This window comes from Pteronotus mesoamericanus, unplaced genomic scaffold, assembly GCF_021234165.1.
Source record: "Pteronotus mesoamericanus isolate MK-2021 breed Mesoamerican mustached bat unplaced genomic scaffold, CSHL_Meso_final scaffold_99, whole genome shotgun sequence".
NCBI lineage: Eukaryota > Metazoa > Chordata > Mammalia > Chiroptera > Mormoopidae > Pteronotus > Pteronotus mesoamericanus.
Window position 1 is genome coordinate 12,376,486 of NW_026555330.1, and position 25,902 is coordinate 12,402,387.

The 25,902-nt window shown below is 52.8% G+C and overlaps 1 protein-coding gene across 1 annotated transcript; it reads right to left on the minus strand.

Moving 5' to 3' along the window:
* Positions 1-36: 36 nt before the first annotated feature.
* MFSD14A (major facilitator superfamily domain containing 14A) lies at positions 37-24,254 on the minus strand. Its single transcript, XM_054564905.1, has 12 exons — positions 24,026-24,254; positions 19,642-19,737; positions 14,836-14,898; positions 11,888-12,015; positions 10,163-10,277; positions 9,051-9,269; positions 8,720-8,833; positions 8,227-8,298; positions 3,988-4,100; positions 2,983-3,080; positions 2,217-2,380; positions 37-1,307 (listed from the first exon to the last, which is right to left on the minus strand). The coding sequence occupies exons 1-12, from the start codon at positions 24,107-24,109 to the stop codon at positions 1,101-1,103; spliced, it is 1,473 nt and encodes a 490-aa protein (XP_054420880.1). The 5' UTR covers positions 24,110-24,254; the 3' UTR covers positions 37-1,100.
* Between the last annotated feature and the right edge of the window lie 1,648 nt (positions 24,255-25,902).

Consider the following 25,902-nt stretch of genomic DNA (forward strand, 5'->3'; position numbering starts at 1 on the left):
TATTAACAGAATATTTACATTTCTTTGAGACCTTATTTAACCATAAGTGAATGTTCCAAGTTTAAAAAGCATTAAGCAGTAACTACACACAAGATGAAAACGGTGTAGACTATACAATACTTTATGTACAATTTTTACAAAGTAACACTTTTTTAAATAATATAACTGGACACAAAAATATACACTTTAGAGAAATTCACATCAGTAATTGTATAAAGCTCTCTTCTAGGTCCTGAAAATCTAGGACAAATAACAGGTCTGTGAGCGAAGTGTTACTGCGATCGGTCCCGAAAGGCCACTGTATGTACCTGTCTGCACACGGACGTTCTCAAGGCCGCCAGCTTTGCTGTGTGATTTCTACACTGTGTTTACAAGTGCTGAGGTTCTTACGATTACGCAAACATTGAGGGGATAGTGGTGTAAGTAGCAGGGGAGCAGATTCGAGCCAACATGTAGGTGGACTGGCTCTAAACACCCCAAAATGAAATTCTACATGACTGATACTTTCCTACTTAAAAAACCAGTAGTGAATAATGTTTAAAATAAAATTACTACAAACAAGTTTGAACCATGATTCAGATTTAGTAGTTTTCTTGAGTTTTTGTTTTTTTTAAATGCAAACAGCTTACCATCTCTTTAGTGCACCTGCATTAAGGCTTTGAATTATTTGACCCAAGATTTTACAATGATAAAACCCGACTCCAGGTTTTACAAGGTTAAAAACAACAGGTCCACAACCACACTTCCTAGTCCGCCCGCTGCGAGTCAGCACGTAGTTAAAGCTCAACACCTGAAGGAGAGGGCAGCAGAGACATTGCTAGTATGTACGAAGTTACACAGGGAGTTTTTAATTAAAGGATGTATATAATAAAACAGCTTAGTGGCAAGAAATTGGTACTAATAAACAAAATGTTTCTCTTCAAAAAAATTGTAACATCTTTGGAAAACTGTCCAGGTCTTTCTTGAGTCCCCATGGAGTCCATGCAGATACATTTAAGACACCCTGGAAGTCCACTGTAGACGCAGGTGGAATGTCCGCCGGGCCACAGGTGCGGACCCTGCCCCGGGCGCGGGCGGGAGGGTCCCCCTGGCTGCGGCGGTCACACGTTCGTGTCCTGGAGTAAGGGTTCTTTGGCCTCGCCTGGCGCCTGGGTGCTGTGAGGATGGCTGTGGCCGCCACAGTGCTTCCTCCAGCTGCTGGGCCGCAGGCTCAGGTTGGTGTGTTCCGGGATAAACAAGGCCACCAGCAGGGCCAGCAGCACCGAACAGGCTCCGAAGAGGAAGGGGGGGCCGGGGATGATGGAGTTCTGGGGAGGCAAGGAAAGCACAGCTAGTGGTCTCGCCCGAGTGTGTGCGCACCAGAGGCTGTATCTGTGGGTAGGAACTCACTGCTGTGAATTAGAAACCGCAATTATTTAATCATGGCCTTAAAGCCATAGCTAGAAAAAGCATCCCCTTTTCAGGAGTGAAGGGATACTATCTGGGGTATCACCACCGTCTCAATGTAAAATTCCAGGGGTAACAACTGACCCAAGAAAACAGCCAAAGGGTTTTTTAAAAGAAATGCAGGTGACGTCACCTGCAGCACAAAATCTGAACACATTCTATGAGCCTTCACTTTATTTGTCGAGGAGGAAAACAGGACAGATCAGAGTGAAACCAAGGAGCTGACTACAATCTATTAACCGCAGGAGCGGAGTCGGCGCCACAGGGCATGCTGGGCCCGAGAGAACCCAGCAGGTGTTTGTGTTAGCCAAAACCTGCACAGCCAGTTCTGCCTGCGCACAGCCCACAAACACACCCTTTATTAATTAAGACCAGTCCTAGAGCTGCTTAGGGGGTCAGCGTAGAGTTCTGTTAAACAAGCAAGGAAACAGGCGCGCTGCCTGTCGCCTCCGTTGTGCCGCGGGAAGCCTGGCAACGCCTGCGCCTCCCTCCGCGCGGAGGGGTGGCCTCCCCTGGGAGCCTGGGCACGACAGGCGTCTTGGGGGTGGACAAGCGGCATGACAGCCAGAGGCTGTCACCTGTGCCATCAGTGCCACACACAACCAGGACGTGTAAACCATTTTTAATTCCTGAGGGGAAAAAAGGAGCGCACAGCCAACGTGGCTTTGGTTTCCAGGTGCGCTAGTCCATCTACAATAAGGAAAGCGCCCCACCCTGGCTTCGGAAGCAGCCAGACACACTCCAGCTGTGCCATGCGAAAGAACACCTACCTGCTCAAAGTGGTGCTGCGGGCTGGTGTTCGTCCCCACGTCCGTGCCTGTCATGGGCAGCTCTTTTAGCTCCACGTGGAATATGTAGAAAATGAAGCCGTAAAGAGCTGGTCCCAGGCCGTTGCACAGCCCTCGAATCCCTGTTATCATGCCCTGTACGACACCTAAGTTGGAAGAAAGGACCGCTCAGCACACCACCAGTGCCGTCCCCCCAGAACCAGCAGTGGCGACTGAAGACCGAGGCTTCAGTCAGACGCTGGCACTGGGCGATGGACAGTGACAGCACGAAGCTACGCAGGGGCCACCGGCTCTGTCACGCGCAATAAGCCAGCGGGGGCAGAGCGGGCTCGGGGCAGCCACCGGCGGCCAGGCCTTCGGCCTCCATAAACGCGCAGCTTGCTTTCCCACCTCGCCCGTCCAGCCGGCCACCCGCCGGTCTTCTGGAACTCCGCTCTTTTGTGGCTAGATGTTTTATTCAAAGAGTTATTAGCATTCCAAAAATTAAATGTTCCCACCACAGAGCCTAAGACAACAGAAATATGTCTGCCAGTTGTGTTGAGATCACTGAACCCGAGACGCTTTCGCAAGGGCCATGAGCGTGCCCAGGCGCCCTGTGCACTGGAGCAAACCCGTGTGCTCGGTGGGTGTGGGCCCCGCCCCCCACCCCCAGAGTCAGAGGGGCAGGCAGGTCTGTCTGCGCCCGGGGGAAGACGGGGCTGCAGGGCTCCGTGCCGCACTGCCGTCCTGGCCGCCCCCACGGACTCACCTTGCTGGTCGGCATCGGCGGTTCGCGAGACAAGCGCACTGACGGCCGGGAAGGTGATGCTGGACATGGCGGCCACGGCCCCCGCGGCCCACATCATCCTGCGGGCAGAGCAGCGAGGCCCGGGCATCAGCCGGGGGGCTGGGGAGGCCCTCCCACTACCTCGTGTGTGGAGAGCGATGTACAACATGAATACAGAAACGCCACTGAACATTCCCAGACGCTGAGTCGGTGACTTCCCACAATAGGCCCACCTCTTCTGATACAGCGTGGGGAGAACACTGATTCCATTAAAACTTACATGCTCCTGGTTTGACAATGTTCTAGAATAAACCGTGAGCAACTCCTTCTAAAAGCTAGACTAGGAAACAGAACACCCATCAGAACACGCCAAGTCTGACAAGAGGCCATGCGCAAGCGTGTGGGACATGGGTACAAACCGGGTCCCGCCCTGCGGGCGCTGAGCACCAGCAGATGCAGGCAGCCTGGCCTCGCACCCTGCGCCCTCCCTGGGGGGCCGAAGGCAGCCTTGTCCCAGCAGAAGGGGGGAGCCTGGCCCCTGCCCTTGCTCGTGGACTCCCAGGCCGCCACGGTAATGACCGCTGGCTTCCTCAGGCCTATCCTTGGGGCCAGAAAAACAGAGAAGGTGGAGAACTGACTTGCGGGGCCCTGTTGCCATGGGGACTGGGCACTTGCTTTCTCCTAATGACAGATGGAGACAGTAAACGCTCATGAGGGATTCAAAGGCTCAATAATCTTGTTCAAAAAGCCAACCTGTGACTTAGGTATAAAATGTCACCTGTCAGGCCATTCCAGAATATTCAAAAACACAAGGGACAGGTTTGTATTACACACAGTTTCAAAGGAAAAAAAGCATAGTAAAAGACTGAAGTCTAAGCCTTAGTTGAGAAGCAAATAACTATAACATTGTCTATTATACCTCAAAGTGAAGAAAAAAATCACAAAAGGCAAACACAAAATGTTTAAGAAAATTAAAATCACACCTACCAAGGTTCTGACCCGAAGCCATACCATGCCAGCTGTAATATCTGAAATCCCAGACCCAGTAAAATGGTGTTCTTGTTTCCAATTGATCTCATAAGTAAACTCAAGACTATGGTCTGGGGAAAAAAGGAAAAAAAGACCAAAATGGTTTGTTGGAGTACAGTAACTTTTTAAAACTAGAAAGAAAAGCTATTTGGTGACTTCTTTCAACCTGTAATAAAAGGGCCATTACGTTTTCCTACAGTTTGGCTTTTCAGCCACAACTGCCCTGAGCATCTGAGGTCGTGACTCCAGGCCACAGAAGTAGAGGCAACAAGATGCAGAGAAAATGCCGGAACTGAAGAGGAAGGTGAGCTTTGCTCAGGACACTGCTGAGCGCCCGCTGCCTAGACCAGCAGGTACAGCGGGCGGCCCGGGGCCCTCCCCAGGGCTGAGAGACCCCGTTGTGTGGCACCAAGAGACGGTCCGCGCTTCTCGGTACACCCACCATTGCCAGCCCGCAAGCGGCCTCACGGCACAGCCCTGCCGCCTCGGCTCACCTGCTGGCGGCTCTGGGCCTCCGCGAGCTGCCACTCAGTTTGACGGGTGGGTGTGGGAGAAGCCCGGCTCATAGCCGAGATCACAGCCTCCGGGAAGGCTGCAGCCCTGGGCCCCACCGGCCGCGCACAGGGGACTCGGGGCCCCCGCAAGGCGCAGGCAGTGCCGGTGACAGGCTGAGGCGTCCGCGCCCACACAGGGCGAGCATTCAGTACATGGCGCCGCGGGGCTGATGGGCTTTCCTGCTTCTCGTTTTCTTTGAAAGCTAACAAATTCTGCAATGATCTGGGGAAATCACTTTCATTCTAACTAAGGTATTAGATATACCACGCAAGATACCTAGTGAGTCCATCAAGGAAGAAATGAAAATAATTCAGAAAACCACTGTTTGATGACTGGCAGACACTCTGAACTCACAATTACCAGGTTTAAAATTCTTTCAACGGTCGTCCAAGAGCTTCATCAGGTTTTGTCAAATAAGCCAGTACAAAGCAAGGGGCTCTTGAACAATGAGGACTCGTAACTTTCTTGTCTGAGGTTTCCTCTTCAACCGGGTGAGCCCGAGACGGAGCTCCATAGGACGTGGGACTCTGCTGTAGCAGGTCCCTCAGCTGTAGCCTCAAGGGAGGTCGTGCAGGGCAGCAGCGTGCGGAGAAAACCTGGCGCGTGGTGGCCCCAGGGCTGGGGACACTCGCCTCGCCCTGAGGACAGGCTGCTTTCTGCTGTCTCCCCAGCACCTAGCACCAGTTCTTAACAGATGTTTATGAAAAGCTAGTGTGCCTTTAAATGTCACACTATCTCAACAATGACGGCACAAATTATAATCTAAACAGTGTACAATACTGGAGAAAAACTGTCTCTTAATTTAGAACAGCTCTTTTGGAAGACATTAAATGACCGATGACTTAACCAAGGGGATGCAGCTGACTGACTGTCAACTGGCATCAGCTTTGGTCATCGCTCAGAGGTCGGCCACGGCCCACTGCGGCCAGGCCAGAGGGCAGTCCAAGTGCAGTCAGCAAAGGACTCCCTCCCTGTGGAAAGGGGGACGCCAGCACCACCTTATTCAACGAGACACCCCGGGGCTGTGGCTGCTGTGAAGGAAGGAAGAGTAGGGCGGGGTGAGGGCTACTCACGGGGGGCGGGGGGCGGGGTGAAGGATGGAGGACCTGCGGCGGCAGGGAGGGACCCGGCTGGACCACACACCCGTGCGGGCATTTACCCGAGTGTCAGGAATTCAAGCCTGTGGGGCTGGGCAGCACCGCGACCTTCGGTGACGCGCAGCGTGCAGGCCGGAAGGGATCGGCCACCGCTCGCTCCCACGGGCGGGCGCGCCTGCCCCGTGTTACCGCATCCAGTGAGTCTGGGGGAGGAACTGCACAGCCGTGTTTTCACGCAAACCTCCCAAATTCTGACGTGCTTACTGCTAATTTTTCAAGTTTTTAATGTTACAGAAACCCCACTGAGCCCTAAGCTGCACCTGCCCGGTTGCAGGCTCAGGGCAGGGCAGGGGACCTGGGACAGGGCAGGACACCGACCTCACGCTCGTTGCGGCAAACCCACCCCCGGGGAACCACGGGCGCCTGCGAGGGGACACCCAGGACACAGGGAGGGGCACGAGGCCCGCCGTACGGTGACAGACCGCGCGGCGGCTCCAGCTGCGGGCCGGACAGGGGAAGGACACGGCCTTCCCCAGGCTCAAGGTCTACAGGACGGTCGTTCTCAACTGTGTCCTTCACACACACAAGAACCCAGATGCCCTTCTGCCCTCGGGCTCTGTATTAATCGTTCTCAACATTTCAGGGGACACAAAAACCCTACTATCGATACGTGCAGACTACGTACCCCTGTTCACCTGTTTCTGAACACCAACTGATTGTCATTTTAAAATGGAATTGTGCATCTCAAGTGCTGTGTTTCCACGTGGGCCCCAAGGCAAGACGGGCGCTCGGAGCCTGCAGTCCCCGGGCTGCGCTTCTGTCCGGACCGCGCGGGCGGCTGGACGCGGCCGCCCCCACGCCCAGGGCCCCACTGCGGGGCTCTTCCCTGCTGCCCGCCCCGTTCTGAGCTCTCGGGGACGGCGGGCCTCCGTGTCCTGTGGGCCGGGGGCCGCCCGCACAGAGTCTGGTGTCACTGCCTCGACAGTCACTCAGGCGGAAGGGACCTCTGAGCGTGCAGCTCCGAACCGCGCGGCTGCCGACACTGGGCGCCAGCCTGTTCTTTCCTCTGGGACAAAGATTAGCAAATCTAATCTCAGCAATGTCTGAAAAGGTGATAATATATCTTGCTCAGCTTGGCTCCACCGCAGGGTTCAAGGTCAGCTGACCGTGACCTTCCCGTGGCCTGCGCATTTCCCTGTGCGACGCTGTTTGAGGCCCAGACACCAGGACAGTGCCCCCAATGCAGGAGGGAGGGCCCTCCTCGGATCGCGAGGAACACGATCTAGACGAGACCTAGACACGGTGGCTTCCAGGTCCAGGGGTGGCCGCGATAAACCCGCACACAGAAACGTGCTAATGCTCAGCGCCGCATGCACGCATGGGCGCCGCCACGGAGGAGGCATGTCACTGAACTTAAATTTGAAGTTTATCACCAAACCTACAAAAACCCACAAAACAATGGGATCTGCAGAGGGAGCCTCCGTAGGAGACCGAGACCCTTCCCCGAGTCCCATTAAAACAACTCTCCCTTCCGCTTCCCTAAAGAGGAAGCGGCCCGCAGGCTGGACCCAGGCTGGGAAGAAGTGGCTGGGAGTGGGTGGGGCTTTCTCCCCAAAGGAGAAGTCCTGGCCCTGGGTTGAACTCGGTGTGGAACCTGGCCTGCAGGCCAGGAAACGACGTCTCCTAAGAAAACGCAAATTCTTCTTCCTCAAAAAGCCACTGATCACCCTCTGGACCCCCCAACACACACTTCCGTGGAGTCCCCCAGCTAGAGGCCGTCCCCAGGCCTCCTGTTCGGCCTGTGAGTCTGAGAAGCCATGCAGGGCCCGCCGCCTGCCCCCTCCTCTCAGACTCCAGTGCCAGCCCCCCCGGCCCCGGCCCCCACCGGCGGGCCAGCCAGGCGCGGTCTGTCCCAAGAACCTCACTTCCCTCCTCGCTGCTGCTGCCACCGGGGCGCGGCCCAAGATTCACGCAGCTCCTTCCTCACCCCACGGCCACCTCCTGTCCCGTCAGCAAGGCCTCCCCAGGCCTCCCGGGCACACGACACCCTGCAGCTCTTGCCGCCCCCGGACCCCTTTCTGTATAGTTCTCAGTACACTGGCTGTGTTTAAATCGACACATTTGATAATCACTTTCTTCAACAAAAAATGTAAACTCTAGCACAGCGGGGACTTAGTTAAGGTCACCGCTATTCCCCTGGCAGCTGCCACGTGGTAGGCAGTCAAAAAATATTTGTTGAACGAATGAGTCAAAAAAAGAACCAAATATAAAATCTCTCACTTTACACAGGTACACATATACCCTGCAGTAAATCAACAAACTCTCTCTCTGATTTATAGATCATGCAGGGATTGATGTGTGTCTGTCCCCGAAATTTGATCAGTATTAGCTACCTGTCAAAATTAAGTCGCAGGCCTGTAACCCACAGGTCCAGACACAGGCGACTCCACCCAGACTCCCCCCGCGAGGACCACGGAGGCCCCAGCGGGATGGCCGGCCCGGGCCAGGCCCCCAGCCACCCGCTCCGGTCACCCAAGGGACTCACCTGCGCGATGATGGACAGAATGCCAAGAACTGCTATAAACGCGGCCACGCTTTCTGGTGAAAATTTCATTATCTGGAAGGTTTCCAGAAAAGCTTAGATTAATAAAAGAGCACAGCAAATACCATAAAAAACCACAACTCCTGTTTCTAAGCAAAGAATCCTCCAGCCCGTGGTCAGTCCTGCCCGTGAACGGAGCACCGAGGGGAAAAGAGGGACGACGGTGCCCTTTCGGTGGCTGCTGCCCTCACAGGCGCCAGGGCCACGGAGCCCGTCCCCGAGGGGCCGAGCGCCCATCAGCCGCGCGAGCAGCAGACACACCGAAGCACGCGGACAGGGACTCCAGCGCTTCCGACCCGAGGAGCGGCAGCCACAGCACACGGGGCAACGGCAGCCTCGCTCCGAAAGCTCCCTGCTGGGACGGCTCCCTCCAGGTTAGCGCTGTCACCGCGGCACCCGAGGAGGGCGGGAGGCGGCCCCGGCAGGGCAGGCTCACCTGTCGGAGGTACAGGAAGAAGCTGGAGTACTGGCCCGCCTCCGGCAGGTAGGACAGGAACACGGTGATGCAGATCAGCAGCACGATGGAGTCCTGGCCCACCTTCTTCAGGGACTGCGGCGAGAGAGGCCGCGTCAGGCCCCAGGCCGGCCCGGCTGCCGAGCACCCGGGGCCCCCCTTGGAAGTTTACTTCCCCCTTCCCAGACAATTCCCAAGAGCACCTCAAAGTCGCCAAAGCATTTCCCCCGAGAAAGGCCCACAGCAAAACACCCCGCTGACACGCCGCACCACGCGCTCCCTTTTCCCGCCACAGCAGGCGGCGGGGACGCACCGCGAAGGGGTCGGCCTGCTCCCAGGAGATGGGCGCCCCCCAGGACGCCGGCCGCATCTTCTCGGGCAGCGACTCGGGCACCGCGACGAGGATGAAGCAGATGTCCAGCAGGGCGATCGCCGTGGCCAGGACCACCACCAGGCTGTCCCCGTACACCCGGCCCAGGTACGCGCCGATGGCGGGGCTGATCACCAAGCTTGCGGCGAAGGTGGCCGAAACCTGGAACGAGTCAAGGTCAAAGGCGAGACTCAGGACGCTGCGACCCCATCGGGCTCCTACCTGTGCAGTGCCTCACACGCGCCTCTTCTGTGGGAAGGGAAAACAATCAGGTTCTTAACTAAACACTGCAGTAGCAGCCTCCAAGACAGAGGCTCCCAACTGTCTTAGAGCCGCTTGTTCAAGTAAATCCTCCTGACGAACTCACAGATGGAACCGATTAAAAAATGAAACAACAAACTGGCCAAGTGGAGGAAGGGCCGGGCCTGGGGCAGCCTATCTGCTGAGACTCACCTCTGCCGTGCCTCCGGCTCGCGGTGCGTCACTGGGCTGGGCTGCCTGTCTTACTGCCGGATTTGACAGCCGACAGACTGTGCGGCCTTTGCCCAGTTAGATGGCGAAAGCAGAGTGTCCAAGCTTGGCACCTGCCGCGTGCGGGCCTCCTCGAGCGACAGACGGCTCTCGCATGAAGACACGGACACACACGCAGGCCAAGCCAAAGACCGCGCGGGGCAGGCCGTGCGCACACCGCCACCGGAGGGCAGGGGCCTCTGAGCAGGACGTTGGCCCGCTGATCTCAGGTCGGCCATGAGACCCTGGTCGCTTCTAACTCATGACACACGCAATCGCTCTCAGTTTTAGTATTCTGTTAAAAGAGCTTCCGTAACGTAAATCTACTCTACTGTAATTTCAAATCTGACGTGTGTGACTAACCAATATTGACTGAATGGCTTTGTACTGAAAAACACTGCTTGATGTCGTCTGAAGAGGTGATTTTAATAGGGAAGGTTTTCCCTGTGAAACAGCAGCCGCCCTGCCAGGCCAGCGCTGGCGCCCCTCGAGGGTCGGCCGGAAACCGAGGGGCTCTGGGCGGGCGGGGGGCGGGGGGCACCAACCTGCCCGTAGGCCATGCTGCGCTCGTGCTCCTGGGTTATGTCTGCCACGTAGGCGAACACCACGGAGAAGGTCACAGCGAACACCCCGGACACGGAGATGACGGCGAAGTACCACCTGGGGCGGGGAGACAGCGGCCCGAGCGGGTCAGCACAGCCGCCCAGCCCCGCGCCGGGCACCGCGGTTCTGCTGCGAGTCCTCAGGCGCGGCCCCTGCGCGGGACACTCACAGCCACAGTGCGTGTGCAGGCCACCCTTGTACCAAACGGCTGGATTTTTAAGTGGCTTTGTGGTTTCTGCCTAAAACAGCAACAAAGCCTGCTGTGACGTCTCACGGCACCGGCACAGAAAGACAAAATTCAGTATATGAAACGGAGGGACACGTTACTCGCCAGTTACTCTGAGTGTGTTTAAAGAAAGTAGATGTTTTTCCACAAGTTGCCTTGAGCTTTTTATATGGTGGCAAAACAAGTAACTCAGTCTTCACATAGAAAAAACCTGTATCACACAGTTCACAAATAAAATTAGGAATAGTTAAAGAGTAGACAAAAGATATTTTAAAAAGCTCTATGATTCCAAAATATATGGCTGTGAACAGGAGTTGCTAGTGGAACGCTGATGTTTAGATTTTAAAATAACGTGATCAATTGAACTTTCAAAGTATCCCCCAGGACTTCACTGCTCACTGGATTTTTCGAACACACCGCTTTCCGCAGCGAGTTCGCGCCCATTCCCCAGGCCCACTGGGTGGCGCTCCGTCTGTCACCAGTGCTGACCAAGGGTTGGTGTGCAAAGCTGAGGAGGTCCTGCCCACAGAGACTTTGGCTTTTCTGGACACACCGTGGACGTACAGCCCTCCTATGATGTGGAATTAACTAGTGATAGGACTCAGTGAACAGAACATTAGCCAAAGAATGAAAGAAATTTACCACTAAAATGGGCTCTGCGACCTCGGGAAAACCACTCCCCGTGGGTGCTCCCTCCCCGCCCCCAGCGGACCTCCTGCCCTTGCCCGGGGGCAGGGGCCCAGTCTCGGGCGGCCGGCGCGGCAGCGCAGGACAGGCCTGAGGCTGGACGCCAGCAGAGGTCGCGCAGGACAGAAGGCGACGTGCCAGTCTTAGCCAGTCCTGCCTGAAGGGGGACACTGGAGCTGGCGCTCAGGCAGCTTCCTGGGCAGCAAAAGGCACAGTAAGGGGCAGCCGCGACGGTCGAGCGGAGAGGAAGAGGCCGGTCCCCCGGAGCGGCCGCGCCGGCTCTGCGCCCGTCAAGCCCAGGCCTCTCTGACGTGGTCAGAAAAAGCAGCTTCCTTGATTTTAAGCAACTATTATTTGGGACTTTACTGATATATAATAAAATCTATTCCTGATTAATACAGATAACGATGATAAACTTTGTGTTTTTAACAATCTACGTAACAACGATAAAAGTCGGCAGCCCCGTGCAGTCCCTAAAATGTCATTCTGACACCGGGGCTCTGAAACGCAGATGCGGGCTTGCCAGCCGCCCACCCGCATGCTTCCCGTCGCGGCCCCTAGGCCCGGAGCCTGCAGGAGCTACCGCCCGGCTCCTCTACCTTCAAGGGCCCTCTTGTCTGTGGCAGAGAATAAATTAAAGAATAAAACTAAAACCTCTAGAGGCAGGATGGCCAGAAAGTGAGCTACATGCGGAGCACTCAGAAAACAACGAACAAAGGCGCTGTGCTGCTCTGTGGCCTGGCCACGCACGTACCATGGGCTGATCTTCATCAGAGGGATGGGGGCACATGTGAAGAACACCGTTAGCAGCAAGAAGGATTTTCGGCCCCAAACATCAGAGAGAGCACCAATAAGCGGGGCACTGAGGAATGACAACAAACCCTAAAAAAAGGTAAATGAAAAGAGTTTATACTATGTCTATTGATGAGCCAAAGGTAAAATCATTTTACCAAGAGAAGAACTTTAAACAAGTTTACTTTTAACATAAGAATACTATTGAACTTCAGACAACCCACTTCTCGTCCCTGTGTGGCCTTGACATCTCCCAGCTCTATTACAATTATCCACAGGGGTGTGGCTGTGTGTTAAGTATGGAGGCTCCTATGGCTTCTCAATCCCAGGAACCCCATGTTAGCAGTTCTAGAGAGAGCATCCTGTTCACTCTGTTTTCAGATTCAGAGGCTATTTGTTGACAAAAGTTGTCAGTCAAATGAGGCTAAGAGTGAAGGCCATGCAGGACAGTGAAGACTTTACCGTGCTGATAAAGTTTTACGCTTTCTGTGCTTTTAAAATAGTTCTTTTCAATTTATATTTTTTTCAGGATAAAGCTTAATAGTAATTACAAAAATTTTATGCTAATAAAAAGCCAATATACAGTAGAAAATTTATAAGCTAGATCAGTATAAATAAGAAAGTAAAAATTATACATTATCTCAGTTTCCAGAGAAGCCAGAAATAGCATTTTTGTGTTTTTTAAAAATGTATCTTATTGATTACATTATTAGAATTGTCCCTACTTTTCCCCCTTTTCTCCCCTCCACCTCGTACCCCCATTCCCTTGAGCAATCAATCCCCTGCCTTAGCTCATGTCCATGGGTCGTCATATAGGTTCTTTGGCTTCCCCATTTCCTACACTGTTCTTAGCAGCCCCGTCTATTTTGTTCCTACCAATCTGTGCTTCTTAGTCCCTGCATTTTTTCCCCCAGTCTCCCCCTCCCCCCTCCCAGCTAACATCCCTCCAAATGATCTCCGTATCTATGATTCTGTTCCTGTTCTGCCTGTTTGCTTAGTTTGTTATTTGGATTTAGTTGTTGATAGTTGTGAATTTGTTGGCATTTTAAAGTTCATCGTTTTGATCTTCTTTTTCTTAGATAAGTCCCTTTAGCATTTCATATAATAATGGCTTGGTGATGAACTCCTTTAGCTTTCCCTTGTCTGGGAAGCACTTCATCTGCCCTTTGATTCTAAATGACAGCTTTGCTGGATAGAGTGATCTGGGTTGTAGGTCCCTGCTTTTCATCACTGTGAATACGTGCCAGTCCCTTCTTGCCTGCAAAGCCTGAGAATCAGCTGACAGTGTTATGGCAACTCCTTTGTAAGTAAATCTGCTTTTCTCTTGCTGCTTTTAAGATTCTCTCTTTACCTTTAACCTTTGGCATTTTAATTATGATGTGTCTTGGTGTGGGCCTCTTTGAGGCAGTCTTGTTTGCGACTCTCTGTGCTTCCTGGACTTGCAAGTCTATTTCCATCACCAAATTAGGGAAGTTTTCTTTCATTATTTTTTTCAAACAAGTTTTCAATTTCTTGCTCTTCCTCTTCTCTTCCGGCACCCCTATGGTTCAGATGTTGGTACATTTAAAGGTGTCCTAGAGGTTCCAAAGCCTGTCTTCGTTTTGTTTTTTGTTTCTTCCTGTTGTTCTGTTTGAATGCTTTTTCCTTGTGTTCCAAATCACTGATTTGATTCTCAGCATCATCCCCTCCACTGTTTATTCCCTGTAGATTTTTATTTATTTCACTTAGCGTAACCTTCATTTCTGCCTGCGTCTTTCTTACACTGTTGAAGTACCCAGTGAACTCCTGGAGCATCCTGATAACCAATGTTTTGAACTCCGCATCTGATAGGTTGCTTGTTTCTATTTCGTTTAGCTCTCTTTCTGCAGTTTTGTTTTGTTCTTTCATTTGGGCCATATTTCTTTGTGTCCTCGTTTTGGCTGCCTCCCTGTGTTTGTTTCTGCGTATTAGGTAGAGCTACTGTCTCCCTGTCTCAGCAGTGTGGCCTATTGTAGAAAAGCGCACCTGTTAGGTTGTTGGGCGGAACCTCAGGTAACTGCCAGGGCGGGGCAGCCCGAGCCACAGCGCTGTGGCTCCCCGCAGGGAGGGCTCGCAGAGGGGCAATGCCGCGGCCTGGCCTGTGGGGCTGTGCCTGGCGGGGAAGCTGTCGCCTGGCACTAGCACTTCTCCTCCCCACGGGCCACTGGGGCCCTTCCAGCTGCCGCCCTGGTGCTGAGTCCCAGAGCGGGGATCTGCGTGAGTCCTAAGTCTGTTGCAGGCCCTTTAAGAGGAGCCTCTTGAGAAGCTGCTTCTGCTGCCCCAACCCCCAGTGGTTTTTACAGCCCAGAGGGATGGGACTGACCTTCCTGGTGCCGGAATCCAGGGCTGGGTGGGCTGGGCTCCCTCGCTCCCAAGACCCCCGCCTGTTTTTTTATCCACCGCACGTGGGTTTGGGACCACGTGTCCCCTTCGCTGCGCCTCTCCACCTCTCCGGCCCCCCCGCCTGTCTAGATGAATGTGGCTCCTTTAAGTCCTCGGCTGTCGGACTTCCAATGTCAGCTTGATTTTCTGACAGTTCTGGGTGACATCTGTTTTGCAGTCTAGCTGTGTTTTTGCTCTAGTTGTGTGCGCAGGAGAGGCGTGTTTCCTTACGCCTCCACCTTGACCCTCTATTCTCATTGCTAGTTTACAAGAGCTTTCGGATCTCTGGGCTGAAAATGCCGCCACACAAAACACAAGGGAAATCTGCTATCATGTGATTTACCATGACGCACAGTTGGCTCTATGGAATCAAACTGCATTTAACACCCAGTTAGTTTAACAACTTAAGTAACCCCCAAGAGTTAACTAAATCTACGTAATGCCAGGATGTTAGGTGTGCGGGTGTGTGTGTACACGTGTGTGTGAACATGGATGTACAGCTGCACCTACCTTTACTCCTTGAATGAGGCCGTTCATCAGAAATGTATGTTTAGGGAACGTTTCATGTAAGACCTAAAGAATAAAAACAAAGTAAAAATATGCTACATTTTAGTCTCGGTACCACTTCTATATTTACATTTCTAAAACATGCCTTCCTAATACAATACAATCTCCTTTTATTCGGCACGCATTTTCAGGTGTGCACGGCACTGCGTGTGGGTGAACACCCACACCACCGCCCGCTGCCGGGGCACCTCCTGTGTCCCCAGGCGCGCGTCCGGGCACTTCACACCCGTCGTCTCCCTGAATTCCTCACCACGCGCCCCTGCGAGAAAGCGGATACACGCAGGGGCCAGATGTGCTGTCCAGGGTCACACAGTAAGTGGCAACACTGGGACGGAACCCAGGACGTCAGGGTCGCAAGCCCACGCTTGTTCGTCTCCACGCTGGCCGCGTCCCACGTGGGGCTGACTGCGGGGACCCTGACAGACGGGCTCGTGCCGCCATCTGAGACAGCGGACTGGGGAAAAATAGGGAGCTATTGGATTAGTTACCAAAAGGTAGATCTAAAAAGATTCCATAAAGTAAGGAGAGAAAACCCCAGCCTGTGCAAACGGCTCGCGAGTCAGCGCACGGTTCTCTCCAAGGCCGCGGTCCTATCACCGGGCACCGCTCGTTCCTTGGGGGGCGGGCGCACCGCCGGCGGCCGCCGGTTTAATAAGCAACTGGCGGCAAGGGGCCGGGCGGACCGGGGCAGCCGCCCGCCCCGCGGCTCTGCCAGTGTCCCCGCGGGAGCGCGACGGCACCGTGGCTCCGCCCCTGCCCGACCTAAAGGCGTCGGCCCCGTGGGGGCGGGCAAGGCGGGGCGGCTCCTCAGGAGGAAAAGCGGGCTCAGCCGCTTCCTGACGCCTCGCAGGGAAAACCTTGAACGGGCTAAGAACGCTCCCCGTCTGGTTGCTCCACTTCCGCCAATAACCAGGAACTTCCAACAACTAACTCGTACGGAAAAGTGAAGAAAATTAGAGAGGAAGTGTTAAGAACTTAAAAAAAAAAGTGTTGAGCGCGAAGGTAATAGTCCCGGAAACCCCGTCTGGGGACCGGCTGTGCAGGAAGGCGGGGAAGCCACTGCCACGCAGGGCGGCGCACGGCGAGGACCGCCGACCGCCGTCTGGGATCTCTGGGTCCAGAGGCCGGTCCGGAAAGGGAAGTCCCTTCCTTGCGTCCTAGGTCCTTTGACCCGCCTTTACCTAACGCGCCCCTGGATCAAACCCATCGTCGCTGACTGCGGACCCGCAGAGTCCTAGCCCCTCAAAGGCTCAGGCTTCAGGCCCTCACAGCGCTTTTCGCTGTGAAACCCGTCCCTGCCGCGCAACTGAAGTCCCCCGTGGGCAGGGGCCGGGCAGCCCCCGCGCGGCCGGGGCTCTGCGGCCTCGGGACAGAGACCGCCGCCGCCACACGGCGTGACACGCGGAAGTCAGCTCAGCCTCACGCTTGTTTTAGAAACTAAGGCTGTCGCGAGTCCCAAACCCAAGGCTCGTTATATGTCTTCAGATTGGTTGTTAAATGAATTAATTAAAAAAGTGTCCTCGCGCGTGAAATCCTGACTCTTCACACATTTTGAGTTGTCTACGGCGACCCTTTCCGCGGAGCGCTGCGCCGTGACGCTCCGGCGGGCTCCGTTTACCGGCGCCTCCGAGGCCCGCGCCCACGCCCCGCGCGCGGGTCCGCAGTAACGCTGCCATCAGGGCAGCAACCGCAGTCCGTCAGCGCGAAGCCTCCGAAGGGAGTCCTTCCTGAGGGACACACACCAGGAGGAGCGAACCGCCTCTGAAAATCCAGCGGCCCGAGCAGCGGCGCACCCTCCGAAGACCCGGACCTGAGCCAGACGGGCCTCCGCCGGGTGTTTTGAAAGACTCCCCAGGTATCGCGGACAGTCACCTCCAGTTAAAATTCTAGCTGCGGGACAGGCTCCAGCCCGGCGGCCCGGAGGCCCGGAGGCGGCGGCGGCGGCCCTGCGGTCTGAGGTTTACAGCGGAGGCACCTGGGTCTCTGACTCCGAAGAAAGCGCTACGTGTTACACGGAGAGAGGAACGCGCACGCGGATTCCTAACGTGTCCCTTGCACGCTCTTCCGCGGGGACGTTGCGGAGACCCCTGCCGTCCCCGTGCACACAGGCCAAAGGACCGGAGGGGACCCCAGCGCAGGGACAGCCTCCGCGCGGCCACTCACTCCTTGCCCCGCCCACTCCCACCCCAGCCCTTCCCCTCCCAAGAGGAAAAGGTGGACCAGGAACCGCGATTACTTAAAAATATGTAAGAGAACTCGGAGAAGAAAACTCTGGGTTTAATATTCATTAATATTAAACTTTCTGAAAGGATGCTTAAATTAAAAAATACGATCAAGTAAAAATGGAAAAAGGTAAATTATGACTACGATAATATTAAGGACAACTCTCCCAAGTAATCATAACTCATCATTTTGCCATTTTAAAATTCAAGTAGAAAGAACAAATGAGAATTAAGAGTTAACTGTTACAACAACTGGGAGGGGTTGGGGAGGACGTCCTGCTATACATTAAATAATTGGCAATAATGTTTTGGCCATTACTCAAAGAAATGGCGTCATGCTGGCAACAAAATAAAATAAAATTATTAACTCCCCCAAATTAGCACTTTTCATTTTCCTGACCAAAATTCAATTCAGTATTTAAATGTTTTTATCCTTACTGGAGAGTATGTTTATTAATTTTAGAGTGAGAGAGAAAGACACATCGGTCAGTCGCCTCTTGCATGTGCCCTGACCAGGAATCACACTCGTAACCTTTTTGACGCGACAAGCGACCAGCCAGTCACAGGGCTCAACTCGGTATGTTAAAAAGTTAAAAAAAATCAAAGGTACTACGCATTCTTTAATTAACAAAAGTAATTAAGAATATACTCCCCTATGTACAAAAAACTGAATAAACAAGACTTTATGTGTAAATAATTGGATTCTGTCTTTGTTCTTAAAGAAGGCAGTTTCCTTTTGTCCAGTTAGGGAAAAAAACTGATACTAAAGTTAGACAAAAATGTGACACACCTAAAGAATAGAAACCGAAAGCACATTTCAAAAACGGCCATCCATACTTCAAATCCTGACAACCACTCGTGGGAACGCTCCAGAAGCTCATCTGGCAGCTAAGCTGACAGCCAAGGTTTCAGTCTCCGCAGGGCCGCCTGCGACCATCACCCCACCCGGAGGCGCCCCGCCCTCACCCCCGGCTGCAGTCAGACACCCGCGGGGCCTCTTCCTGTCCTGCCCTCTGTCTGCAGGAGCCAGCAAGTCCCCTTCCTCCTGAACCTTCCTGTTCTTGGCTCCAGCAGGAGCCTAACACCCGCCTCCAAGACGGTTCTGAGGATTAGAGGTGATAATGTGTTAAAAGGCACAGGGCTGTGCGGGTCCCACAGGGACGTACAGACACGCAGACTGTTCTCTATGACAAAGCTCAAGGACTTCGAACCACAGGAGGACCCACTGCCAGATTCACCGGGACGTGCACTGGGGCGTGCAGCAAGCCAGCAGGAAGGTGCGGGACCCCAGCGGGGCGGCAGCTGGGAGCCCCCGACATCAGCTCCACCACACAATGAAGCTGCCAGCGTCACAATGGGCCCGCATCGACTGCTGGAGCTCCCAACCAGCAAAGCCGGGACAAGCGTGATCCTTGTTTAAAGATTCCCCTCAGAAATGATTAAAGAAAGGTCCATTTTAAAAGCCCACTTTCATTTACTCATTTATTCTGAAAATCCATTTACATAAAACTGATGACCCATTCCAGGTAAATGAGCTGTGGAAAGAATCCTGGTCAAAACACCCAGATCAGCGTTCTTACAAATGTATGTCAGAGAACTGTTATTATTGGGGATCTGGTCTGACCTGGGCGAGCGCAAGCCTTGTTTATTTGAGACGCTCCTTTCTTCTCCCTCTCGCTCCAGCCGCGCCCGCCCGGGCGTCCAAACCCCCGTGAGACACCGGCACGCTGCGCAGACGGAGTAATGATGATGTAGCCACACGGCACAGGTGCCAAGAAATCAGGAACATGACTTTCTCAGACAACTCCAGTCTGCTTTCATGATCATTCAATTTACTTACAGGCCTTTTTGAAAACCCTTTTTATTGTATAACAATGAACAAGCTCATGAAAACATAAGGAAGTGTGTTTCTTTGCAGTTCTGTTTTTTGGGGATTCTGTAACTGTATGTGTGACCTCATTGTACATTTCAAGATCAAGATTTCCACCGCCACCCCCTTCCTTCTCCCTACTCCCTCGTCTACACCTGACCACCGACAGGCAACATGGGCCAGCAGCGCACGGGCGTTCGGTCCCGCAGGGAGGCCTCCCCCAAGGCTCCAAACCCGGGAATATGTGGGTAAAAGCAGCTGAGGCCTCCGAAAAGACCGGGTTACCTCTAGATCCTTGGCTCAGAGGAAATGAAATTTGTATTTGGAAACTGCAAGTATGTGAATGAACTTCAAAATAATCCTGCTGAGTGACTCGGGCCACAGACACCCTCTCGCCTGAGCCTGTCACCGGACGCCCTGCCGCCTGGAGACCGCCAGCCGCCCCGTCCCCCCGGGAGTGAGGGCGAAGGAGTGAACGAGGCGCCTGAAGTGGAAGACACAGGGCGGGAGGGCCGACGGTGTGAGAGGGAGAATCAGCCACGGGAACGAGCAAGTTCCGTTGCTTAGTTCTCGGCCTCTTTACTGTGTGTCTTGCCCCCTGAAACAGGGGAAAAAGAGATTTTAAAGTAGTGATAAATAAGTTAAAAGATTACTTACCACCAACGTGGGTGCTGTCAATAATCCCCAGGCAAAAAACTCCAGAAAGATGACGATAACCGCATGATAAACACTAGGAGAGCCTATTCCTTGGGGCTGGAAAAACAGATTTTAAAAAGTTAACAGTGCATAAAATCAGAAATACAGGAATGAAAAGCTGGCGCTCTGCTTCTCTGGGCATATTTCATTTTGCTCAATTTCATTTTTTGCAGGTACTTTCAACAAAGTAACATATGCCTTGCTATCTAATCTTTCGTCATTTTATCAATTCACAAGTGAAAGTTGTACATTTCTCAATTTGTCTAGATGCAGTCCCACAATTGTATTCACAAAACAGTAAGAATCAAAAAAGGGCAAACTTAACGCGTAAGGAAAATTCTATTTTTGATAATACAAATATAACTCTTTGGCTTTTAGCCTCTATAAACAATCCGGTAATATGTAATAATAATCCAACAAGAAACTGGGATTACATTAAAACATTTCTGCACAACAAAAGAAACCATCAACACAATGCAAAAACCAGCTACGGAATGAAAAAAGATATTCACCAATGATATATATTCAACAAGGGGTTAATACCCAAAATATAAAAGGAATACAACTGAACACACACAACAAAACAATCTGATTAAAAAATGGGGAGCAGACCCCCAAACAGGCATTTCCCCAAAGAAGACACACAGACAGCCCACAGACATACGAAAAGATCTGAGAGGTGCAAGTTAAAGTCACAACGAGGTATCACCTAACACCAGTCAGAATGGCTGTCATCGAATCAACAGACAGCAAGTGCTGGCGAGGATGTGGGGAAAAGGGACCCCTCGTGCCCTGTGCATGGGCGTGCAGACTGGTATCACTACGGAAAACAGAATGGAGGGTCCTCAAAAATTAAAATCAGAACTACCATACGACCAACAATTCCATGTGTGGGTATCTATCCAAAACACTAACCTGAAAAAGACATATGTACCCCTATGGTCACTGCATCATTATTGACAATTGCCAAGATACGGAAGCAACCTAAGTGAAATAAGTCAGACAGGGGAAGACAAACACCATGTGAGTTTGCCTATTTGTGAAATCTAAAAAAAAAACAACGAAACAAACAGAAGCAAAGTCATAGATACAGAACAAAGAGATGGTTGCCAGATGGGAGGAGGGCTAGGGGGTTGGGTAAAAAGGTGAAGGGATTAAGAAATACAAATTGCCAGTAATAAAAATAGTCACAGGGATGAAAAGTACAGCATAAAGAGTATAGTCAATAATATTGTAACAACTATGGACGGTGTCAGATGGATACTAGACTTAGGATGGTGAGCACTTCGCACAGTATGGGAATGTCTAATTACTATAGTACCTGGAACTAATACAATACTGAAAATCGATTAAAAACTGTTAAGCAGTTAAAAAACAACCCCCCTCTGCCCAAACCTGTAAGCATTCTAAATGTCAGAATGCACCCTTTAATCTGTCTGTCCTTAATGGTCCACACTGAGTAAGAGATAGATCAAAATGTTACATACATTAAGATTTTAATTAAAATCTGTTATTTCTTCTGCATGTGGATACTTCAAAAAACAACTTCAAGATAATGTCCTTTCATCAGTGAACTGGTACAGAACAGAGAATTCAATATTTACTAAGTTTAACCTGTGCAATTATTCTGTAGTGAATTATCTTGTTTTCAAATTGAACAACTGTTCTTAAACTTCTGCAAGTACAGACCCTTTTGGGAATCTCCCTAGAAAACATAAGTCACCAGAAGCTGCACAGACAAGTTCAGGGTGAGCACCCAAAAACAGAACCCTGGTGCAGGGGCAACCGCGCACCTCCATATAATCGACCCCGGGCGCGTACCACTCAAACCGGCAACCCGGCGGTCAGTCCTGCCCAGGCCTCAGGGCCACGAAATAGAATCCAGGGAAAAGAAGTTTAATAACTAATGATTAACCCGGCTCATGTGGAAGGGTCACTTCTTTCAACTGTTAAAAACTCATTACAAGTTCTGATTTGAAATGTTAAAATTGGCTGATCAGGCTTACAGAGATGTCATTAGCAGAGGACAGAGCAAAATAATTTTATTAACACTGATGACACCAGCGGAAGAACTGCAGGGGCCAGGCCAGCGCCGCTGGCCAGGGAGGGAGCCGCCGGGCGGCGCCTGCCCGCGTGACCCTGCGCAGCAGGCACCTGATGCTGAATGAAGCTGCCCACCCGTGACACGCACACGCGCAGGGAGCAGCATCCGAACGTGACTTCCCTCCCTTCCTCAGAAAGTGTTCGTAATGGTGGTGCTCTACCCACTTTCTAAGTAGAGAGGCCTAAGGCAAATGCGATTTTAAACTCATGTCTATGACTTTACAATAAAGTTTTCCTTTTGAAGTTATGCTTTTTGTTACTTAACACTGGAGTGGATTAAAATACCAACCCTGCCAAAAGTTACCGTGACACACAGAATCTAAACCTCCCATTATATGTAGGAGTAAATAAAACTACGCTGAAGGTCATCCAGGAACGTGTTGGTGCACACATGTTTTATTGCTTTTGTTTTTACCGCTTTAAATTCACACACTAGGCCCTGCAGGATTCAAAGGGTAACTGAAGCCCCTATTCTAAAGGGGTGTCCAGGGCTCTTGGGGTGGCAGTGGGATGGAGGTGGACAGAGATGACAGATGGTAAGGTCCCCATGCCCACGGCCCTCCGGGAAGTCTTCATGTTTCCTCTGTTCCCTCTTAAAAACACGGCTGGTATAAAGCTGTATTTTGAGTCCAAAAGCAAGCTATGAATTCACCATAACTTTGATAAGTAACAACATAAAAAATAACCTCAAATCTCACAGGATTTGCAATGAAAGCGTCTGCGAAGTGAATCAAAACTCCAGAGAGGACACAACACGGAAATTGACAAGGAACTTGATCAAGCGTTCCTTGATCACAGCTTCATTCTTACCTTGTACAAAGAAGACTGATCCTAAATATCACTTGCTTTTATAAAACACAATTCTGCATTGCTTCTATTTGTAGATTTTATTAAAAATTTAAAGTACCGAGTCCCTGTGGCTGACAAAGGCACGCAGTATCCTTTCAAGCTATTTCTCTTTCCACATGGCAGCTTTGCCACCTTGCTCAAAGAATATCCACACCTGATTTAGTCAGAGTGATGCTTTAATTCATCAAGTACAACCAAAAGATCTTAGGACTTGGACGGCAAAGTTTCTTTTTTCACCAAATGTTAAATCTATGACATCTAAGAAACTTGACAGTTAACTAAAAGTATAATCTGAAATTGTTCCGTTACGTCCCAAGCTCTCTAAATTTTAGCATATTGACTGGGCCATATTCTGAAATGTCAAAAAAGAGTTATTTATTTCAAATGAACACAGGAGTTCTTCCGTGGGGGCCGACTCACATTTAGCACTGTGCTGGCAGCTGGTCAGGGCTCCAACAAAATATAAACAAACAGAGGGTTAAAAGCTTCATTTCTGCTCACTTCCCAGGAAAGGAAGCCTCTTATTTCACCTTTCCGTTCTATTTCGGAACAGGACAGCAAAGAATGCAAGCAAGGCCGGAAAATGTAGCAATGGAGAAATTACAGCATCAAAATGTCTAGCGAGCTATTTTCAATTAAAAATCCTACGTCCCCTGCTGGTTAACTACAGCGCACAGTTTCAAGTTTACTGTGATGACAACTCTTTCTAAAAAGCAAAACTTTTTCTTGCCCTCCATCTGTCTTCCTTTCCAAGCGTCTTCTTCCGATCCTCAGGGCATGACCAATCCCACCGAGCATTTTTTTACGTTAAAACACAAGACGTGATTGTAAAACGACAGGGTGACGGCTGTTTCAGTCTAGGCCCGGTGTCCTCCGCCACGGTCCCGACGCGCGGACGCGAGGGGAGAGCCCACCTCCGCAGGCGTTCGCGAGTCTGGGGCAGCCAGGTACGGGGGCTGCCCCCGAACCGCCGGAAGCCGGGAGCGGGCGCCTTACGGACCCAGCGCAGTGGCCGCGCCCGGTGCCCCGGGGAACAGCAGCGTATGGACAGACGGGCAGGAGCTGCCCCCGGCCTCCCTACTGCGCGGCGACGGCTCGATGGGCCAGCAGCCACCGCACCCCGGCGGAGACGCACATGGGCCTGAGCCCGGGCCCCGGGGGCCGCCGGAGGCCAGGGCGGCAGGTGCGAGCGAGGCCGGCGGCTCCTGCAAGAGCACGGGCCCCGGAGGCCGCAGGCCGAGCCGGAGAGGAGAGCCCAAGGAGCCGAGGCCCGGGGGCCCGAGACGGCAGCCCCGCGGACGGGTGGGGCGGCGAGCCCTGACGGCGGCGGCGCGGGGGCAGAGGGGGGTCGGGTGGGGCCCCGGGGATGCTCCCGGCGCGGCGCCCTGCTCACCGTGCCTCCGTCCTTAATGATGATCTTCTTGGCCAGCATGATACTGCGGTTCGCGGCCCGTTTCTTCTTCTTCCCCTGGGTCATTTTACCATCCTCGAGTCCTGGCGCTGCTGCAGCCACTCCCGGGGCGGCCGGCCCCAGAGGCGAGTGCCGTCCCGCCACTACTGCCGGGCCGAGCCGCTCGGGATGCCCGCCGCCATCTTCAGGGCCCGGCCTGCCTCGGGCGGCGCGTCACATCGTGCGATCGGCGACGAGCAGCCCGGCCACGCCCCGCGACACCGCCCCGCTCCCCACGTGACGCTGGTGGCCCCGCCCCTCGGTCGCGGCGCGCGAGGGGAGCCGGCGGGGTCGCGGGGGTTGCTAGTCGTGGGGGTCGGTGCCCTGTGCCCTCCGATCACCCGCTCGCTCGGTCCTCGATCGGCCAGGGGCGGTAGGGGAGCATTAGTCCCCTTCGCAGGGGGAGAACTGTGAGTTTCTGGAAGCCACCTGCTGACAAATGGTGGCACCGGAATGGTAGCGCGCTCTCCTCCTGTGTCCTAAGCCCGGGGACCCGGAGGGAGCCGCCGGGATCGTGAAGATAAGCCCGCTTTTCAGAAACAGCCTCCGGTGCCCCGGTCGCAGGGCTGCCAGAGCCCATCCGGAGCACGCCCTTCCCGCGGCCCGGAGCCACCGGACCTTCCCTTTCCCCGGCCACTGGAAATGAACACGACCCGGCGCACTTCGTAGCCCACTTCCTGCTTTGCCATATTGTTTAAAAATCAGTCTAAGCGGGGCGGGTGCTTTCTTAGAAAGGACACGTGCTGATTAAGGTATGATGAAATTCAGTTTTGATTTTGATAACTGAGCTGCGTTACGCAAGAGTTTCCTTTTCCCCAAATGTACACTTAAGTCTTAAGCAGCGAAGGGAGGTGCCGGCTAACCTTCAAATGGCTGGGCAGTAACGTGTGCGTGTATATATATGTGAGGAGGGGGGGACAGAGCGAGTATCAGGCGGAATGTCAAGATGCTAAAAAAGTAGTGAATTGCGGTCTGGCGGTTTTAAGACATTTTCATGCTTTGGAGGATATTACTCTTTGGCGGAGGCGGAGCGTAATTCCCCTCTTGAATGTGGCCCGCGCCTAGTGGCTCTTCTCTGTAATGGAATAAAGCAGACGCGGCGGCAGGGTCTTGCGAGGCTAGGTCATAAAAGGCACAGACCCTCTCCCGGCTGGCGCTTTCCCGCCCGCTCTGGGCTCAAGTCCGGGGGAAGCCCGCTGCCGGGTCAGGGCGACCTCGCGGCAGCCTGCGGAGGTCTCGGTGTCCAGGAGCTGAGGCCTCCTACCGACAGGTCCGTGCGTCCCCTGGGAGCCTGGCCAGGCCGTTAGCTAACTGCCACCCCTGCCGACATCCCCTCTGCAGCCTCGGGAGACGCCGAGCTAGGACCACGCCTCCTCCCGCCCCCGCCCCGGCCCCACAGCGGAGCCACTCCGGGTTTCCTGACTCTCAGAAACTAAGATAAAAAAGTACTTGTTTTAAGCCACTGAGCTTTGGGGTCGTTTTTTATACAGCTATAAATAACATACAGGTTAAAGGGCATGTGTGTGCTTTGTATTGTCCTTGCAACTTTTCTGTAAATTGGAAAGTATTTCAAAATAGTGTTAAAAAATACATTTGGTTGAGTTTTCTGTTCCATTTCTGTAACTGAATGGAAACAGAAACACACCAACTTCCATGGAAAGAAGGCAGGCATTTTAGCCCGATCTACTGCAAGTTACATATTCCCATCAAGAGGTAAACTCATCATCTGTTAAAAAATACTCTTGCTGAAACATTTTAGTTGAGGTCCACCCTGAGGCTGGTCAGAGAAAGTGATAGGAGACCGACCGCATAACTGGGTC